The sequence below is a fragment of the Haematobia irritans genome, chromosome 4 (assembly GCF_050003625.1).
Source record: "Haematobia irritans isolate KBUSLIRL chromosome 4, ASM5000362v1, whole genome shotgun sequence".
NCBI lineage: Eukaryota > Metazoa > Arthropoda > Insecta > Diptera > Muscidae > Haematobia > Haematobia irritans.
This window is the reverse complement of record NC_134400.1, coordinates 225,179,808-225,200,371: the sequence shown is the minus strand read 5'-3', so window position 1 is coordinate 225,200,371 and position 20,564 is coordinate 225,179,808. Positions and strand designations below refer to the sequence as shown.

The 20,564-nt window shown below is 32.9% G+C and overlaps 2 protein-coding genes and 2 long non-coding RNA genes across 6 annotated transcripts; 2 read left to right on the top strand and 2 right to left on the bottom strand.

Annotated features, from left to right (window-relative positions):
- Window positions 1-2,835: 2,835 nt before the first annotated feature.
- On the top strand, window positions 2,836-5,089 carry Bet3 (blocked early in transport 3). 3 transcript variants are annotated; one of them, XM_075303701.1, is made up of 3 exons: window positions 2,836-2,976; window positions 4,310-4,720; window positions 4,782-5,089. In XM_075303701.1, exons 1-3 carry the CDS (start codon window positions 2,941-2,943, stop codon window positions 4,866-4,868), a joined length of 534 nt encoding a protein of 177 aa, XP_075159816.1. In that variant the 5' UTR covers window positions 2,836-2,940; the 3' UTR covers window positions 4,869-5,089. The 3 variants fall into 3 exon arrangements, with proteins under 3 accessions (XP_075159816.1, XP_075159814.1, XP_075159815.1); XM_075303699.1 differs by having other exon boundaries at window positions 2,846-2,976; window positions 3,119-4,720; XM_075303700.1 differs by having other exon boundaries at window positions 2,850-2,976; window positions 3,069-4,720.
- A 669-nt stretch (window positions 5,090-5,758) lies between these two features.
- On the bottom strand, window positions 5,759-18,869 carry MTF-1 (Metal response element-binding Transcription Factor-1). Its single transcript, XM_075303692.1, has 6 exons — window positions 17,825-18,869; window positions 12,061-12,169; window positions 8,402-8,504; window positions 8,188-8,338; window positions 8,017-8,133; window positions 5,759-7,725 (listed from the first exon to the last, which is right to left on the bottom strand). The coding sequence occupies exons 1-6, from the start codon at window positions 18,637-18,639 to the stop codon at window positions 6,024-6,026; spliced, it is 2,997 nt and encodes a 998-aa protein (XP_075159807.1). The 5' UTR covers window positions 18,640-18,869; the 3' UTR covers window positions 5,759-6,023.
- LOC142232971 (uncharacterized) lies at window positions 14,386-17,811 on the bottom strand. Its single transcript, XR_012721266.1, has 2 exons — window positions 15,034-17,811; window positions 14,386-14,922 (listed from the first exon to the last, which is right to left on the bottom strand). It is a non-coding gene; the product is annotated as an uncharacterized LOC142232971 (long non-coding RNA).
- A 60-nt stretch (window positions 18,870-18,929) lies between the features above and the next one.
- LOC142232969 (uncharacterized) lies at window positions 18,930-20,470 on the top strand. Its single transcript, XR_012721263.1, has 3 exons — window positions 18,930-19,299; window positions 19,367-20,199; window positions 20,257-20,470. It is a non-coding gene; the product is annotated as an uncharacterized LOC142232969 (long non-coding RNA).
- The last annotated feature ends 94 nt before the right edge of the window (window positions 20,471-20,564 follow it).

The following is a 20,564-nucleotide window of genomic DNA, read 5'->3' as shown; positions in this document are numbered from 1 at the left end:
TTCGACGGTATGTCAGAACAAAGATTATAGATTTGAGGAAGATAGGAAATACTAGATTAGTTTAATACATGTTTGTAATCTTTTAGTTGTTTTTCGTTTTTATTTTTTAATGAAAATTTTAATTTTCTTAATGAAACAATGTAAATTTTAGGCATTTGCATTTTAATGCTATGTCACTATTCCCTGCCAACATTTTTTGAATTTGGGGCCGCTTTTGAGAATCCCCACTACGTCGAAAACAGTCGTATACGATATCCAAAACTCCTCGGAAAAGCGGAAGTTGTACCACGCCAAGTTACTATAAAAAAGTATCGCATGAGTGCAATTATTAGGTGCCCTTCTGATACATTTAGAAGGACGCCAATAAGAGTCCCTTCAAACAATCAGACAAACTGCATTTTAAGATAGTTGTAAAAGAATCATTGTGGTCAAGTAAAACACGATTGTTTAGATGTTTATTAATTTTATTAAACATTTATAAATTCTCATAAATATAACATTTATACGACTATCACATCACATTTAACATATTTTTATGCATTAATAATAGATTGATGTTGAGTTATGCGCTTTACAGACTATCAGTTATTCCGGACGGAATGTCGGTGTTTGTTACGAATCTTACAGTGTGTCGGATCGATACGACTTGTCGGCGAAGACTAAATAATCGGTAAATGTGTTATCGATCCCATAAACATGCAGCAGTATCGATTATGCCTTCGGACTTAACGTATAATGTGCACAATATATGGGATATGTTCGACACCAGCACTGTCGTCCGGAATAGCTGATAGTCTGTAAAACGCATTACACGTTGCAAGTTACATGTTGTAGCGTCTATCAGCCAGTGCTTTTATTCCCAGTGCTTTATGGAGGCAGCGTGTCTGGAAAAATATTTGAAAAACTATCACTTTATTCTATACGGAAAGTCAAAAATTGTTCACCAATATACCTTTCACAATTTTAAGCGAAATAACTATGTTTTCAGCACTTCATTATCATTTTTATTTAAATAAATTATAAGAAGCTAGTTGTGCTTGGTCTTTCACAAAATATAAAATGGATCTTGTAACAATAGTGATGGCAAAATACTTTCATCCGAATAGTGATGGCCAAATACTATCACAGCTGGCGATTGTTGCAGTGTCACTTATGCGCTTTCCAGATTATCAGTTAAGGTGAGTACTATGTTCGGGTTTTTCACCAAAACAGTAAATTAAAAGTAACAGTAAATTATGAAGACAATTATATTTTGATCGAGTCTTGCCAAATAATGGATGGAAAAGATCCAAGGAATTGATTGCAAATTTATATTTCTAAAATAGTTAATTAAAAAAAGTAACAGTGAAAACAAGCTGGTTTTCAGCTTGAAAACTGAACATAGTACTCAGCTTATTCCGGACGGAATGTCGGTATTTGTAAATAATCTTACAGTGTGTCGGATCGATACGACTTGTCGGCGATGACTAAATAATCGGTAAATGTATTATCGATCCCATAAACATGTAGCAGTATCGACTATGCCATTGGACTTAATTTATAATGTGCACAATATATGGGATATGTTCGACACGAGCACTGTCGTACGGAATAACTGATAGTCTTTAAAGCGCATAATCCATACAAAAAATCAAGTTAAAAACAAATCAAGTTGAAAATGTTATTATAACTTGATGGGTATGATCCAATGCAGTAATTGAAAATGTTTATTTCTGTGAAATGAATTAATACAGAAAAGTGGAAAAACGAATGAGGAAAACGAACCAGTGGGACCTTCTTGAAATTATTTATTTATTTCAAAAATTCTGTAATACAAATCCTATAAGGCGAATTAAATCATATTACTTATAACAAAACCTGAGTATATCATTATTATATTTATAAAGTCAATTACTCAAAATATTATATATGCGTATATAAAATTATTCTTGTAGTATTAAAATGGCTCTCCAGCCATAAACAAAATAAGAAAAAAATCATCAATATAAGCCTATAACATGGTAAAGAAAATTTAAATAAAAGTACTGAATTAGAAAATATAATAAAATGTAAATAAGTATAAGTAGAAAGCCACAATTGACTGAAACATTACACATATTGGGGTGTAGAGGCAAAAAATTCCATAAGTTTTAATCGGAACACATTGTTACATTGCGAAAAAAATCCTTAACTCAAGTGGTAGTCCGTTCCACATACGTGCAATTCTCACCAGAAACTATCTGGAAAATATAGTTCTTCTGATCCGAGGTATAAATATCTGTATGTTCCGTGTCGGTCGTGAGAACGTAAATTCAAGTCGTAGAGGTAAAGGTCTGGATTCCCTAATCACCTTGTAGAATAGGCAGATGCTCCGATAGTCAACAAATCTCTTAAATGAGCAGCCAAGAAAAGTTCAACATAGCTAGATACAGAGTTCCTAGGAGAAATGCGGTAAACAAAACGAGTAATTGTATTCACAATGCGTCTCAATTTATCAAAAAATTGAAAAAGTGTCCCCGAGACAACTTCAATGCCATACAATATGTGAGACATCAAAACGCGAGTGAGCCAAAATTCGTCGTACTTGTAATGGTATGTGTAAGTTCGACGCATATATATTTCTTATATTAGCCCAAATCCTATCCGATAAATAATCAATATGATACCGAAATGAAAGTTCGCGGTCTACTATTACCCCTAAGCATCAAATTACGGCAAAGTTTGCCAACGATATTCTCTAATATTCTACGAGTTTGTTCCCAATTTCCGTTACGACGTTTACAAAATCAAGATGTCGTTTTTGTAGAACTGACTTTTTTTATCAAGTGTGTCAACATGGCACTACGCCGCTTCATTACAATTAATACGAACGCCGTTCAAATTGTATTCGTCCCTTTGAAGTTAATTTTTCATGGGTGTTTGATTGTTTGTAATATCAAGTTGGTTTTCCTCTTGTAAAAAATGTCTCGACAAACTAGATTGGACTCCAAGAAAGTCGTAAGTTTTTAACACTGCTATATAATGCCATATATTATGGTCATTAGTGACTGTAGGAAATCCTATTTTCTCGTAAAATTTGTATCCTGTAGACATTTAAGAAAAGTGGCCACCCTCACTAAAAATCACGATTTTACATTAGTTTTGAAGGTTTTCCATAAGATATATAGTACTGCAATATTATGGAAGTTCCCTCTGTGACAGCCGTAGCAAATCAGCAAGTTCAACTTATGTCAGCAAACGCCAATATACCGTCTAATCAAATTCAAGTAATTCCAATGATGGCGGCTCCCACAGGCGGGGGTCCAGCTCAAATCATTATAGGACAACAAGGCGGACTTCAGCAGCAACAAATTATTCCATTGCAAACTAATCAGATAATGACACAACCTATGCAACTAATGCAATTGCCCGATGGACAAACTCTATTCTACCAACCATCGGTAAGCGGAGAAACATCATCTTCATCTGCAGGTCAGCCTCAATTCATTAACATAAATGGTCAGTTGATGCAAATTGCAACCGCAGCTATTCCCCACACTCAGCAACCACCTTCTGGGAATAGTACAGGTGGTACACAACAGATTATTATGGTGCCACAATCCACAACCGCAGCTAATGTTGGAGTACCTCAAAGTTCGGCGCGAGTGACAACACCCACTCCTTCGCAAACAAATCAAGGAGTTGCAGCTACAGCAGCAACTCCAATGACGGAGTCTAATGCAGTGTCAGCATCGGAGGAAGCACAGTCAGGAGCGCCTGCAGCTGAAGCTGAAGAGGAACCATTGTACGTCAATGCAAAACAATACAAAAGAATTTTAATTCGACGACAGGCCAGGGCAAAATTGGAGTCGCGCATACCCAAGGAACGTTCTAAATATTTGCACGAGTCTCGACATCGTCATGCCATGAATCGTGTACGAGGTGAGGGTGGCCGCTTCCATTCGGCACAGGAGAAGGCTGAAATGCAACAAGGGGCAGGGGTAGATGATCATCAACATCAAATGGTTCCATCTAGAGCTTCTCAGCCGCGGGCACCACCGCGAGTTATTGCTCCATACCAGGGTAATAATGCACCCACGCCTAACATAACTATAACGCCAATTAAGTAGCATACCGATGCGCTTTCTGAAGCGCACTTTGCAAATATTCAATGCCCTGCCCCTTTTTATACTTATAGGTCATCAGAAGGAAATCTGATATTCAACACATGTAAATAATTTTAAAAAGCTAGCCTAAGTACCATAATTTATAAGGAAACATAGTACATGGCTCAAAAATCATATACATATAAGGATAAAATGAATTCTTCCCTCCTCCTCCTTGTTCTCAGAACTCCGAATTTCTAACACTAACCTATGGAGCATTGGTTACTCAAATGCTGAGAGATATAGAAAATGTAGAGGATGTAAATAAGCAACTGGAAAGGATTGGCTATAACATGGGAATGCGTTTGATAGAAGATTTCTTAGCGCGAACATCGGCCACAAGATGTCTGGAAATGCGAGAGACGGCCGATCGTATCCAAAATGCATTTCGCATTTATTTAAATGTGCAACCGACCATCACAAACTGGTCTGCCGCTTCCGATGAGTTTTCTCTGCAATTCGAAACTAATCCACTGACAGAATTTGTTGAACTACCCCCAGATCTAACAAATTTGAGATACAGCTCAATTATAAGCGGCTGTATACGGGGAGCATTGGAAATGGTCCAGTTGGAAGTTCAGTGTTGGTTCGTTCAGGTATTTAAAACCCATCATTTTTCAAGCACTTTGCATTAAATAATTTCACTCTTTGTTTCAGGATCAACTGAAGGGCGACAATGTTACAGAAATTCGTGTGAAATTTATTAGACGCTTAGAAGACGCCATTCCAGCCGGAGAAGACTAAAACCGTGATTAGTCCTTTGGGGTCATTAACGGAGTCCAAAATAATTTATAATTGTGCAGTGTAATCAATCAGTGAGCTCCATTCCAACACAAATATTATTTTTGTTTTGATTTATAAAATTTCGCCTTGTACTATAATACACAGTAGAAAAAATCGTAATATCCTTAGTTGGATATATAATACATGGGAAATAAAGAATAACTAAAGTGATGTAATTGAAATTGTTGAATTTTTAATGTCACTTAATGCCTTTCTAGTAGTAAGGTAGTTTCAGCATTACAAAAACAAATGTCAGTCGCCATATTGAAACTTTGATTGTCAGTCAAATTGAATTAAATTTGAAATAGAGAAAATCTAGAAATGTATGCTTCGAAATATGAAAAAATGTGTTACGGTTCGCAAGAATAATTGAAGTAATTCTTACCATCAATTATGAGGACAATTTATTTCGATACTTTTCTGCCAATCAATTTAAAGCAAATTGAAAATTTCAAAATTTTTGGTATAAAATAATTTTATTTTCACAATTTCACAATTATGTCACAATTGTCAATTAAACATTGGCGTAGCTAGCAACATTTTCGTAAGGGGTAAAAACTACAATGTGTGATCATAGTGAAGATACCTCAAAAAGAGAAAAAAAATAAACCCTTGTATATGGGAAGAAACCAGAATATTTAATTCAAAGACATATAATCATAGTTTGAAGGAATACTGCATGGTTTTTGGTAAGGGGAGATGACAAACCCATAAAACCCCTTTAGTTACGCCTATGCCATTAAGCAAATACCGACAATCAAAGTTCTGCTCAAATGAAAAAATTATAATCACCTGATAGCTTGAAACTACCTTCCTAAATATATCTTGGTCTGGATCTTTGAAATATCATATTTTGTTTGTAAAATAAAATTTGTATATATGGTTTTTATTTGGCAATTACATTGAACACTACGGACTACATAAACAACCCAAAAATATGCAACAAATCTGAAATAACAGAAACAGAATTTAATTACAGAAAATATATGTAAAATGTTCACATGAAACATAGATGTACAATTAATATCAATTGCAAGATGCATTGGCCCAAATAGAGAATCGATAACATAATACTTCTGAATCGGATCCACCTATGTATAGTGTATATCAGCCCATCTATACATTTGATTGATTCTGTGGACAGAGGACCAGATTAAGATGTTTCCTTGTTAAAACTTTTCGCAATGCCCTTAACGTCTTTATGCATATAACAACACAGCATCCATTTTGTACACCCTCAGAGGGACTCTTACAGGTACAACTATCGCTTTTTATAGATTTTGGTGGTGGCGGTGGCGGTGGCATGGCATTGCGGTCCGTTGAGCAGCATGAGTTCGGATGGATGGATGCTTTGGTTACATCTTTTGGTTTTGCACAGCAAGATGATGTAGAATTTAAAGAAATGTCCGTCGGGCGAGAACAGCAAGCCCCTATTGATGAGGGTGAACCAGACTGGGATTGTGGTTTTTTCGTTGACAGTGGACACATTGATGGTATTTCTTTAGTTGAATTACCACCACAACAATTTCCTTTGCCATCCATGGAAGCTAGGTTTTGTAATAACAGAGCAACATCTTCAATATTTTGATTCATTTCAGACTCTCGTTTATTCATAGATTTAGGTGGTTTCTTATTGCAGCATCCTTTTTGAGTTGGTTGGGATTGGGTGGATTTGTTGCTACATGGCTTCTCCGTAGAACATCCACCTTGGCAGTTTTTCGTTTGATCGCATTTACAATTAACACAATTACAAATGCCTGCGTCGGCCGTAATCTGTTGCAGTGTGGGTTTACTGTTACGCAAATCTACTTCAATAAGACCTGTGTCGCCAGTCGCCACTTCGTTTGCTTTTTCCAGGGTTTCATGCAGTAAACTCGTATTGTTGTCAATAGTCATTAGAATTTCGTTTAGGAGGGATTCAGTTTCCATATCTGCATCACTGTTGTAATCTGTCCCCATTAACAATTCTTCAATATTTTCTTGTAAAGGCACATTATCGTCTGTAGCAGGTGCTGCGACTTGATTGTATATATTTGGAGTGGAAGTCAAGTTATCGTTAATACTGCGTTGGGATGGTTCGATGTCCACTTCCATTCCTGTGTTAACGACATTTGCGGAATATGGCAAAGTCCCGTTCAATGTTGTCAAAGCACTACCAAAATTGTGTTGCAAGTCCACATAACTGGGTACCTCGGTAGGTATGGCAACGCAAGAAGCAGTTACTGGAGCCGTGGGCAATATAGGCTTTGACTCCAATACACCCTTTTGCCAGGATGGGGCGGTCACTTCTTCTTCGGCATGAAAAATTTGATATGCTTGACCCATTTCTGGCAAGGGCATTTCAATTTTCGGTGCTAGTATCGTGTACTGGGATTGTTTGAATTCTGGTATTTGGGCGGAATACAATTCAGCTATATTACATTCAATTGCCTCAGCTTTAACAAATTCTGTAGCACTTCTGTTATTGGTTACTGCATTAATTCCACTTCCTTCAAATTCACTGCTGTTACAGGTAGAGTTTGTTTCGTCGGTCACACTTTCCTGCTTGAAATGCTCATCATTGTCTTTATTCGACAATTTAACATCGACCTTTTTGCTGCGGGTTTTGCCCTTTTTTTCTCTGGAACTGCGATTCTGTATTTGTTTTAAATGTGTCTTCTTGTGCGACTTCAAACTATGAGAAGTACTGAACGATTTTTGGCATGAGTTCTCTTCACAAGGATAAGGCTTTTCTCCAGTGTGTGTGCGTATGTGAGTTTTTAGGTGATGTGAAGCAGTAAATGCTTTGCCACATGTATCCTCAGGGCATTTATATGGCCTAAGAATTGTCAGGAAGGAAAGTATTGTAAGTATGGAAAATTCTCATTGAAAACTCCAACATACGCCCATACTCTGGTTTACGGATTCGCAAAAAGTAAAACTCTCCTAAGTCTTCATTAAATTCGAAATTTTTAAAAACTGTTTCTAATGATAAGGAATTTAATTGGTAAAAATTTCATGGCAAAAGACGTATCGTTTGATGATTTATTGGCAATTAACGAAGTAATTTGACGATTTACGAATTCGTAAACCAGAACAGCGGGATTGAAAATATTTCTTAAATAATCACCTGAGTCCGGTATGAGTTCGTGTATGCTTCTTTAGGTCACTTAAAGTTGTAAAACATTTTTGGCACTGGTCACAATTGAACGTCTCCCCATTGTGTAGGCGTAGATGGGCGTGAAGCCTGAAATATATTAGTATTAGTGATAGAGACTTTTAAATATTCTTACACTCATACCTGTAACGTGTATTGAATGCCTTTTCGCATCCATTCACATTGCATTCATAAGGCTTGACTTTTGTATGGACCCTAATATGAATTTTTAGGCTGTAGGAAGTCAAAAACGCTTTGCTACATCCTTCTTCGGTGCACTTAAAACGATACTCGCCTAAAACGAACTTTCCATTAATGCAATTAGGGATAAAATAGATATCGATGAAATTGACCTTACCCTTGTGGGTTTTCAAATGCGTTCTCAAATTTCCAATTGTGCTATAACTCCGATTGCAATTTTCATAGTTGCACTTATAACGGGACAATGATTCATCTGAGCTCTAAAGATTTATGCATAAAAATTAGTAATCAGTCAATCGTTGAATACAGCTATACAATGACTAATAATCCACAATAAATGCAAAACTAAATAATTCGGAAAATACATGCATGTGAATGTGTTATCTACTTTGTAAAAATAAATGAAAAACTGCAAATCTAAACAGCAAAAGCAAAATTCAAGAGAGAAGTACTTATATGGGTATGTGCGAATTAAGCGCCCAAATGCTGCGGTGACCGAATATTTCCCATTTAAATGGTTAGATTGAACTTGAAGCAATTATTGGTTGTATTATCAAAAACATAGCTAACGTTTCTTGATTTAGTTTCAGCATAGTTTCCTTTCAATTCGCAGCTGTGTAAAATGGTAATATTGCACTAAAAAAGCAAACAACTTCATGTATTAAATTGCGTTATTATAGAGTTCTACTACTGGACAAATTGTAGCTGGGATCATCTTCAATATTTTTGAAATGGGTGCATTTCGTAAAGTAAATCCTAATGTTTGGAAATCTAAATGTTAAAACTTGGACCTTGCTAATATTTTAAAATTATTTTATGTATTTACACGATTTTATTTTTAACGCATACGTGTGCATATCGTGAAATTACGTTTATGATTTCTTCATATTACCAAAGGAAACTTTGGCTTTGTGTACCACATAAATGTAGGTATTGTTTCACCGGGAATACTTAATAAGGTACTAATTGTGTTAAATCGTATTTAATTTCTAATGGAAAATAATCTAAAATAGTTTTCTGACTTTTCATATTTCATAAAAAATAAATTCAGTAACTACCAGGGTCATGGGTTGGTACAATAAATTCCGATTTCAGAGACTATTTTTTATTTTAATAATTTATAAAAATGTAAACGCATATTTATAGTTGGGGCCATAATATTGAAATAAAGCCTCATTTGACATAGATATGACCAGGGTGTGCAAGGGTTTCGATTTGTACAGTGCTGCGAAATGTTTAGCCATTTTAGGATTTTGGGTCAAATAATAATGGACACTCCATAAACCTTATATCATGAGTATTTATAGGTCGAGCAATTAATTATTGTATATATGGCACATTAGATGGTTTATAACATAAAATTGTTAAAATTATAATTATATCCTGCACTATTAACAAATTAATCGAAAAAAAAAGAATTAAAATTTGTTACTTTAGGTGGAGGAAATCTGATTATTTTTCTTTGCAATTCCTAACGCGGAGTTTCCTATTAGTGGCATCTCCATTCTTTGATACGCTTTGGTTATAATTTTGCTTTATTTCGTACTACAGTCGACTCCGCTTTAGCGCAATGCGCTTTACTGAAAAACCTCGGATAACTGAAATCGATCGCATTCCCCAGTTGTTTTTTCTGTCCATTTCATTTAAATTACTCCGCTTTAGTGAAACTCCGCTTAACTGAAAAAATCGGATTACTGAAAAGTTTTTTGTGTTCAAATGAGTTTCGTCACATTAGTATGACTTCGCTTTACTGAAAATGCCACATTCTCGCTATTGAGAGAGAGTACATTTTCTTCTCCGTATTGAGAACGCTTTATTTCAAGTGAAGATGGCACTTTCAAAACAGTTTAAATCACTCTGTAAATAAAAACAACTGAAAGGTAAAATTGTAGATGGCACACACACGGAATCAAACACCTTGTTTTTATTATTTTATGTACATAGCATTGGTCATAAGTTCGGTTAACTGAAATTGAGTGGATTTTTTTCCAGTTATACGGAATCCGCTTTACTGAAACTTTTTCAGTTATCCGAAGTTCGCATTACTGGAAGTTTTTTTCAGTTATCCGTAGTCCGCTTTAGCAAAAACTTCGGATAACTGAAATTAAATGGCTGCATTTTTAACGTTTCAGTAAAGCGGAGTCGTCTGTATACGATGTTGGCATTTCCACTCGGAAATAGTTTTTTTTCTTCTTCTGAATTTAGATGCTATTTTGCTATCCATTGTGAATTGTACACACTGGTTATTCTTGTAATATCAGGCGAAATGAGTTTGCGGATGGTTTGTGCATTTTTGGTGTTTCGAATCGATTTGGGATAGCATAAACCAAAGTCGACTTCGATATTGTTCACAATTTTGACAAATATGATTATATGATATTACTCACTTTTAATAACCGACGTTGTAAGAACTTGGCACAAGAAAAAAAGAAACAAATCGTTCAAATTAGATATAGCTCCCCCCAAATATACTACATATGTATGTATCCGTGTAAAAATTGGTGGATCTAATTAGATATGATTAGATCTCAAAATTGGCCTCTTTAGATCTAAGTAGATTTACCCAGATATGATGAGACAGAATAAGATATAATTATATATAATTCTGTAACGTTCTCGTGGAGACAAAAATGCAATATAAACGTGCTAGGCAACTTCCAAATTCCAAGTGACGTTTTATTCTTTTCTTCTTATTTAGTTTGTACCTAAACTTACATCGTAACTGTTTTTCTTTAATAGATGAGAGTGTGAGTATACATATGTATTAGTGTTCTTAAATACACTATATTAGAGATCTAACATAAGATCCAACTATATGTAAGGATAGATATGATTAGATCTTACCATTTTTTGGATCTGCTTATATCTAATCGTATCAAATTAGATCTCTCAATTTTTACTCGGGTACGTATAGCCTGATTTTCGCAAAAATTTTAATATTATTAACACTTATTAAAATTTGAAATTTGGTAAAAGGTTAATCCTCTTGTTTACCTGTGGAACCTGAAAACTATCAGTTATATTCGTTCAGAATTACTTAGAGCTTCGTTTGTTTTTAAACAAATGTCGACAAAAGAACTCAAGGTTTGCATGAACGTTTCCTAAGCATTCTTGGATTTTGATACCCTTTTGTTAAGTGATAATACGAAATAACAATTTCCACATAATAGAGTAGTATCCTGTTGTTGTATTATTGTTAGTATATTAATGTTAGAAATAAGAGAATTGTTTTGAGTAGTATTTAAAATGTTGTTTTAAGTAACTGTTTAAGTCCTTTGTAAGGCTTAGTTACATATGAAAATAAATAGATTAAATAATTTTAATTCTTATTGCGAACATAATTGATTTCAACTTGAAATTCAAGTCCATTGATTTATTTTTCTAAATTTTACGTAATGTAGTAAATCAAGTTCATACTTCATCATGTAAATAAGGTTTAGTTTAAAAAAAGCCTAGAACAATGCGATATTTACGAGTTTTGTGTTTTATTTTACCTAAGTAATATAAATTGCATTCACAGAAAAAAAAATATGTAAAGTTTTTTTTACAATCACGAAATTAAATGATCCGATTAATATTTAATTGAAATTGCCTTAATCTATAAGTTTTTTATTTTTTATTTTTTTATTAAAAAATATTTTTATTCAAAATATAGAATGAATCAACAAAAATCGTAATATTTTTTTTATATATCAAGTGTTTAGCTTAATGGATTGTCCCTTTATTGTCCAGTAGTGTTATTTTTTTTTTAACGAAACACAAGAGTTACTGATGGTAGTGGAATAGTTTTTTGAGCGGAATAATAAATTAGAGTACCTCAAAGGAGTTGTTGGAGTATGTTGTCTCTCCCTTATGTTTGTGTAAGGCACCGGGTCGTATACAAAATGAAAGTTCGTCTGGTTCATTATTTACTTCCATGTAACAACTATAAATTTATTTTATTTCATTAATGTTTGTTGTATACATTTGAAGAAGCATAGCAGCGTTTGTATATGCAGTAACATACTAATGCCGGCTGTTCAACATAAAATGCAAATTATGCCACAAGGTTACAAATTGTTATATATATGGAGTACTTTCTGCGCTTGTTTTCTTATTCTTTTTAAATTAACGTTAATATTTTCTTTGGTTCATGTATATATCGACTAAATTCTATGTTAAAACTGTTAAGTCTTTTCGTTTTAGTAGGAGAGTGAAATAAAAAACAAACACAGTTTTAATATCAACTTTTCAAATATAAACATACATTTGTATATACATAAATATTCGTTAATTCGTTTGTTTAAAAATTTAGTAGTATAAACATCATCAAAACGCTGCACAGGCCGCGCAAAACATTTTGGAAAAGTTTAACAATAAAGCCAAAAACCTATTTCATATGACAAAAAAAAGAAAATAGAGAAAAAAACAAGAAACTTATTTTATTGATTATTATATTTTTTATAATTTTGCCTACATATATACATACACACACGATTATTAAATAAGACTTTAATACCCCCAAAATTTTCTTGACCTTGGTCATTGACATAGTAGATATGTATATACACCAATGTAAAAATCTTAAAAATAACGTATAAACAAACATATCTACTTTACCTTAATTCCACAACATGCTAAATCGAAAGTTGCCCTATTTATGCTTTGGGATAATAGCGACATTCCTCACTGCATTGCAAAGAGTTTGCTTTGCTATGACTTATCCATACCAAACAATTGTCTAGATTCTAAACCCTACACTCATAGGAAAAAGCTGCTAGAAATAATAGTCGGTGTCCTATATTTTTTTTTGCAATTCATGATTAGTGAACAACAATTCGTAAAAGTTTTCGTTTCCATTGTGTTTTGAATTTGAGAAATATTCAGATTTTTGAATGAACCCAGCAAAAAACGCGTCGCCAAAAAAGTAGTGAAAATGTTCTTTTTGGATCCGGAAGTGGGGCAAAATTGGCATAGAAACGATGAATTTAACATGGACTTGTCATAGGACGGATGTCCACCATTTTAACAGATTCCCATCACTTCTTAAGGTGTGATGCGAATTCTGTGTTTTGGATGTGAATTAGGAAATTTTATGATATTTTGACAAATAAATAATTTTTAAAATTTTTTATGAGTTTTAATGCATTCTTACGCTTGTGTGGAACATTTGGCATCAAATATTTTCAAAAATTCGCAATTTTTCTATAATGGATTTGGCATTTTTTTCAGAAAAATTTAAATCATTTTTACTATCTTATTAATTTTTAATTTATTTTTGACCTATTTGCAACAAAAAATTTTAAATTTTCCATAAAAAAATGAGTTATAAAAAATTGAATTAAAATAACTTCCTGTGCAGCTAAAATAAAGAACTTCTTTGGGAGGACATTTTTGGAAGTGCTTTTAAAGTTGTGCCTTTAGAAGAACTTCCAAATTTTTTTGCTGGGAATGCAAGCCAGACATATCCGTTTTATATTGTTTTTATTGCATTCGATAGCTTCTAGTTCACTTTCTGCACGAAACATGTTTTAATCAGATCGTTTAAATTATTTTGAAAATAAGCACAAATTTCTTTGTATTTAAATATTATACGTTTTTTTTTGCAATATTTGCATTCCCGCCAATATCGAAAAATTGATACCAATATCGAATATTGGATGAGAATCCAAGTACAACTTCTCCAAAAATTATGTCTTGCGACATTTAGAATGTTATATCATAGTCATACAAATAATATCGGAATGCATTTACTGAGAGTCCCTTGTAAGAAAATGGATCCCATGGCATTGTGAATTTTTGATACAAACGTCGAATTATTAAGTAATTAACTGTTTGTTCAAACTGGTCGAAATCGACTTGGTTTATTTTGAAAATAAAATGGACTAATTGAACTTTTATGTTGGCAAAAATTAACAAATCTAAAAACCGAATTTTAATTCAAAGAGGAAAGTGTTTTATATCTTTTTATGCTGACAAAATTATTATGTATTTCGACTTTGGTCAAATGTTTGTCTTCCGGACAGATCTATTCCAAAAGCATTACATATTATGTGAATTATTTATTTTCACAATTTGTGATTTTCATCAGGTGTGGTTACTCATAACAAACACCTGTGCTCCGCCAATTTTGTATGCGATATAAAGTATATCTGAACTATATACATATACATAAATCACAAATTTATTTGCTTTTTATTAGAGAATATAATATATATATAATAGAAAACCATAATAAGCACCAAAAATGGGTACTATCAAAAGTGTAAAAATATACATACATACTAATTATTTCATTAAATCAATTTGTCCTCATATCAATTTGTTTCACATAAAAAAATATTTTGTTTAGACAAATTTTTGATAAAAAATTACCACTGGGGAGGTTTGAGCCTGCGTTCTTCATTTGGTATTCATAATAATAAAGAACATGTCGAGAAGTAGTTACAATGTTATGCATTGGTGTCATATCACCAAATTTTTAATTTATGTTAAATAAATTTAAATTCCATCATTCAACGGAACTTCCAAGGCAAAATTTCTAAAGCAATGTAAAGGATCCCAAAACAGGGTACTATGACAAGCCCATGTAAAATTCATTGGAGATGATCCAAGTTTGCACTACTACCGGATCACTAATTTGGGATCCAAGCTACTTCTTTGGAAGTTCTTTTTTCCGCTCGGTAATTATTAAGTTGCCTGCAGAGATAAATGTATTAAATATACAAAACATGAATATACAAAATGTTTGAAATTATTAGGAATTGGTTACTACTCTCACAATGACTTCGGTACTATTAAAATATTCACCTGAAAAACTGGTTCTTATAACCGGGTTTCGTTAGAAACGTTTTCGACTGTATAACCAATTAATTCGAAATTTTAAAAATTTACCAAATTATATATAAAATAAAGGAAGACCATTCATTACACAAAAAAACGCGAAATAATTGTAAAAGTATGTAGAGTAATCTTTAGCACATGTTACAAAAATCACAAATTGCAATTGGAATACATATAGAATATACAATACAAAAAAAAAACACATTCAGACAACCAAGACTGTTAACGCCCCCAATAGCACAACAAATATTAAATAAAAAAATATTGTATATTGATGGTGTGTGGTGGTGTAGCTTAATGTGGCTAATACGCCAAAGTCAATGACGGCGATGTATGGCTAAAATTTATATGTGAAAGGTGTTTTGTTTGTTACAAAAACTTTAACAGCTGGCCAAGATCTGTGTATAGACATGATTCTATACATAATTTCGTTTTTCAATAGTAATGGGGTACCACAAACATGCCTATTAGTATCACAATACAAAAACATTAGAATTTTCAGATATTTGTGTTATTTTATTCCTTAAGAGTCCATGATCAAATCATCAAATGATAACAATTCTTTTATTTTTATTTTTTGTTTTCATGCTATTTTTAGGTGTTCCAATCATATATTTTTGTTCATTTTCATGAAATGTTACGTTTGTTTTAATTTTGAAATAAATTATTTATATTGCGTGGGAAGGACATCGCCAGAATTGTGTTCCCATCGAATTGTTAATTTTTAATATGGGTGTTTTTATTAAGATAGATGGGACGGATATATCACGCTATTGGATTTTAATTGAATAATTATAACTTCAAATGAATAAGAATATATTTCAGGATGAAAGCCCGACCGAGTTTTTTTTTTGTTGAAGTCGAAATAACTCTATCGAAAATTTTAAACATTTTCCGCGCACTTAAGTTATAAATTAACGATTATTTAAATTAAATATCAGTATACGAATCTAAAGAAAAAAAACAAAAGCATATTTTTGCTCGCCTCTGACACAGTTCATGTGCATCCAGAACCACTATTTGGTCACTATGCGGAAAGAGAGTAATCGGAGCTTTTTGTCAACAAACAAATGTAAGAATACAAACAGAATCGAGTTTTACCAAAATTTATCGCATATTTCTCCAAATCTATCGCATATTCTTTACCTAAATGTAAATGTAAAATACTGGTCTTTTCTTAAATCTATTATTCATTGCATGGGAATGTACATTCTCGAATCACCATCCATACAAAGAATTTAAATCCATAAGAATCAAGAGTAATTTTTGCTAAGGACTAATAAAAATTGAAAATGCTAAAATCTGAAATTTACTCACACACCGACAATGTTTACGACAATTGAAAGGATCACGTTACACTTAATAATGCATTTATATACAAATAATTACTAGCAACTGTTTCCAATCACAAAGAATGAGGAACAATTTATGGGGGCGGACGATAAATAAAATAAATTCTGAAATGTATCTAAATTCACTCGTTTGTGTATAACAATGAATATTGAAGTCTATTTAAAGAAATTCTCTAATATCTAAACAACATAAGAAAAAAAAATGATTTGTTTAAATTACCAATGACCACACAAAATGTAATTTTTGGCCGAATATTGTTGGAAATCGTGAATGTATATAAATATTTTTCCCTACTTATAATCAAGAGAAATTATTGAAAGTTATTGTGAACTAATATATTTAAACTGTTAGACCTGATGTATAGCTAAAATTACAAGTGGCGTCGTATGAAATGGCCTCTCCTATTCGTACATTCTTTAATAGGGTATTAAAAGTAAATGCTATTCAAAGGTTTATACTTTATATTGCGTTAATATCACTGAAGCATACCATTCACTACCTGAAAATGCGTTATATTCCTATAGATTTGGTGATAATGCCAAGTATGTATTGCAATAGTTACACGTTGAAATGTATTACATGGAATTACAAATTATTACCATTTTTATAAAGGGAAACCATAAATTACATATTAATAAAATGTCTATACATAAGAAGTTTGACTCCTTCCTTTCAGTAGTGTGCAATAAATTTTGCGTCGAAAATATTTATGCTTATTTTATGGAGATTTCATTACATTAATTGAATTAATTAACATTAAATGTACATTTGACTGATGGTATATGAAGATTATGTTCTATGAATAATCAGAAGAAAATTTTCACATGGCTAGGAAATGGGCTAAGAGAGAGGCTAAGAAAACATTTAAATGGAAGATCTAAAAATACCTAAGCATTGAAATTTCCTTGCGAATTTCTTTAATCGCTGTAAATAAAATCGCTAAACATATGAAATCTGGTGGCCAATATTTCAATAATCGTATCCCAGGAGCATTTACTAAATCTGCTACATATGCTCTTATTATAATGTTGCATCTTCATTGGCAGAAAGGTAAAGCAGGGACACAATTCGGTATTCGTAATGAGGCGAAAATACAAAAATACTTTAAGGCGATACATTTTTTAAATTTCTATGTTTATATTATCAAAAGAATAAATTATTTTTTTTTAATCCCAAGCATTAATTCTAATTATAGGATAATAAAAGAGAATTTGGGATTTTTCAACACCAAACTTACTCTTTGAAATTCATATAGATTTTGTGAAAATAGCCCATGCAATATGTTAACAATAAGTAAAAGCAAAATATTCAAAAGCGGTGTATAAAGCTACTACAGAAAAATAAGAATGTCAAAAATTGTTCATCTACAAAATCAAATTGGTCAGATTTTTAAACAACTTGCTACCTGTCATTTGGAACTGAGGTATCTTGCGCTGGCATTGTCGAAGAACCGATTGTTTCTGTTCTTGTGCTATCCGTTGAATCAAAAGTTGTTAATGATGTCTCCATAGCATTGGGTTCACACATTATAATAGGAGTAGGAGGAGGAGGCGTAACTTGTACCAAAGTTTCATTTTCAAACATATATTCAAATTTCAGACAAATGCCGCTATTATTTATGGATGCGCCCATATCTGCATTAACAATTGTCGACGATGAAGTTCTTTTATCTGTTGCATTGATTGTAGAGTCATTGCGAAATGTCGGTACACTGAAATCCGAATGATATGATGAAGATGATGATGTCAATAATGAGGATGATATTGGTGATGGCGAATATAATAATTGTTGTGCTCTCTCAACCGTCGGATTCAAGTAGTTTAATATAAAATCATCATCAACATACAAGTTTGTATCATTAGATAACTTTCGCGTAGGTAATTCTTTATTGTGGGCAACTAAGGGACAGTAATTACTACTATATACTAAGCTACTGGCAGAGTGGTAGGGGTGATTATTGTAATTGATATCAATTAGATTAAAGCCTAGTTGCTGTAGCACCTGTTGAGTTGCTTCTTGTGTAGGTTGAGGATTATCAGTTCCAATAATTGTGTTGTTTTTCTCCAGTGTAGAGGATTTATTAGTCAACGATGATGACGACGACGTCGATATTGGAGAATAATTTGATAAGGAGGAGGTACTATATGCCGAATCGTCGCATTCTTTGTTATTGTCGTTTTGTTTTTGCTGACTAAAACTCTCAATCAATGATGTTTCCATGTTAAAATCACAATATTTTCATTTGGTTTTCAATTCCACAGTGGCTCTTTGTACTCTATCGTCGGGAGCACACTTTTTCATTATATATTTACACAATTTCTATTAACTCATAAATCGCGTTTGTCACTGTTTTCCAAATTGTCTCGGATATTTTTGTTTCCGCGAAGCTGTAATATACCGAAAATACTCGTAATAATTTATAAAAATAATCTCCAAGTACGATAGCTGATAGTTAAAAGACTACAAAGATTTTTGACAAGCAGATTGGAAATATTTGACGTCTATTCTAAAGTACATAGCTGGTTATTGTGAAAGGTGATGTCTACTGCCAGTCGGCTATTTAACGTCGTTATAAGCCGCCTCAGTTCAAGGCGTTATGCGCTTTACAGACTATCACCCTGCCAGCATTTCAAAGTTCCATTTCATCTTCATCGCTACCACAGACTCGTAAATGTCACTACAACCATCCTACTGTGATGGGGGGCAGCATATCATAAAGTACAAAATGTACTTCATACATGTATTTTGCCATCACTACTTTTACAAAAGCCATTTTATTTTTTGTGAAACGCCAAGCGCAACCAGCTTGTTATATTTTATTTAAATAAAAACGAAAATAAAGTTCTGAAAACATAGATTTTACGCTTAAAATTGTGAAAGGTATATTGGTGAACAATTTTTGATTTTCCAAATGGAATAAAGTGATTGTTTTTCAAATATTTTACAGACACGCTGCCTCCATCGAATAAAAACACTGGCTGATAGACGCTGCAACATGTAACTCGCTACTTGTAACTCTACCTCATCATTAATGCAAAAAATTATGTTAAATGTGATGTGATAGTGGTATAAATGTTATATTTTTAAGAATTTGTAAATAATTAATCAAATTATTAAATATCTAAACAAACGTGTTTTACTCGACCACAATGATTCTTTTACCACTATCTTAAAATGTGCTTTTTCTGATTGTTTGGAGGGTCTCTTATTGGCGTCGTTCTAAATTGATCTATAAAGGCACCTAATAATTGCACTCATGCGAAACCTTTTTGTAGTAACTTGGCGTGGTACAACTTCTCAATAGTGACGGCGCTTTTCCGACGAGTTTTTGATATCGTATATGATTGTTTTCAACGTACTGGGGATTCTCAGAAGCGCCCCCAAATTCAAAAAATGTTGGCAGGGCAGTTATTCCGGGCGGAATGTCGGTGTTTGTAAAGAATCTCACAGTGTGTCGGATCGATACGACTTGTCGGCGATGACTAAATAATCGGTAAATGTGTTATCGAGCCCATAAACATGCAGCGGTATCGATTATGCCTTCCCTGCCAGCATTTCAAAGTTCCATTTCAACCTCATCGTTACCACAGACTCGTAAATGTCACTTCAACCATCATGAAAAGGTACATCAAAAAGTACATGCAAGTAATTTGCCATCCCTACTGTTAAAAAAGCCATTTTTTGTGAAACGCCAAGCGCAACCAGCTTGTTATATTTTAATTAAATAAAAACGAAAATAAAGTTCTGAAAACATAGATTATACGCTTAAAATTGTGAAAGGTATATTGGTGAACAATTTGGTGATTTTCCAAATGGAATAAAGTGATTGTTTTGCAGATATTTTACAGACACGCTGCCTCCATGGAATAAAAACACTGGTTGATAGACGCAGCAACATGTAACTCGCTACTTGTAACTCAACATCATCATTAATGCCAAAAATTATGTTAAATGTAATGTGATAGTGGTATAAATGTTATATTTTTAAGAATTTGTAAATGTTTAATCAAATTAATAAATATCTAAACAAACGTGTTTTACTCGACCACAATGATTCTTTTACAACTATCTTAAAATTCACTTTTTCTGATTGTTTGGAGGGTCCCTTATTGGCGTCGTTCTGAATTGATCTATAAAGGCACTTA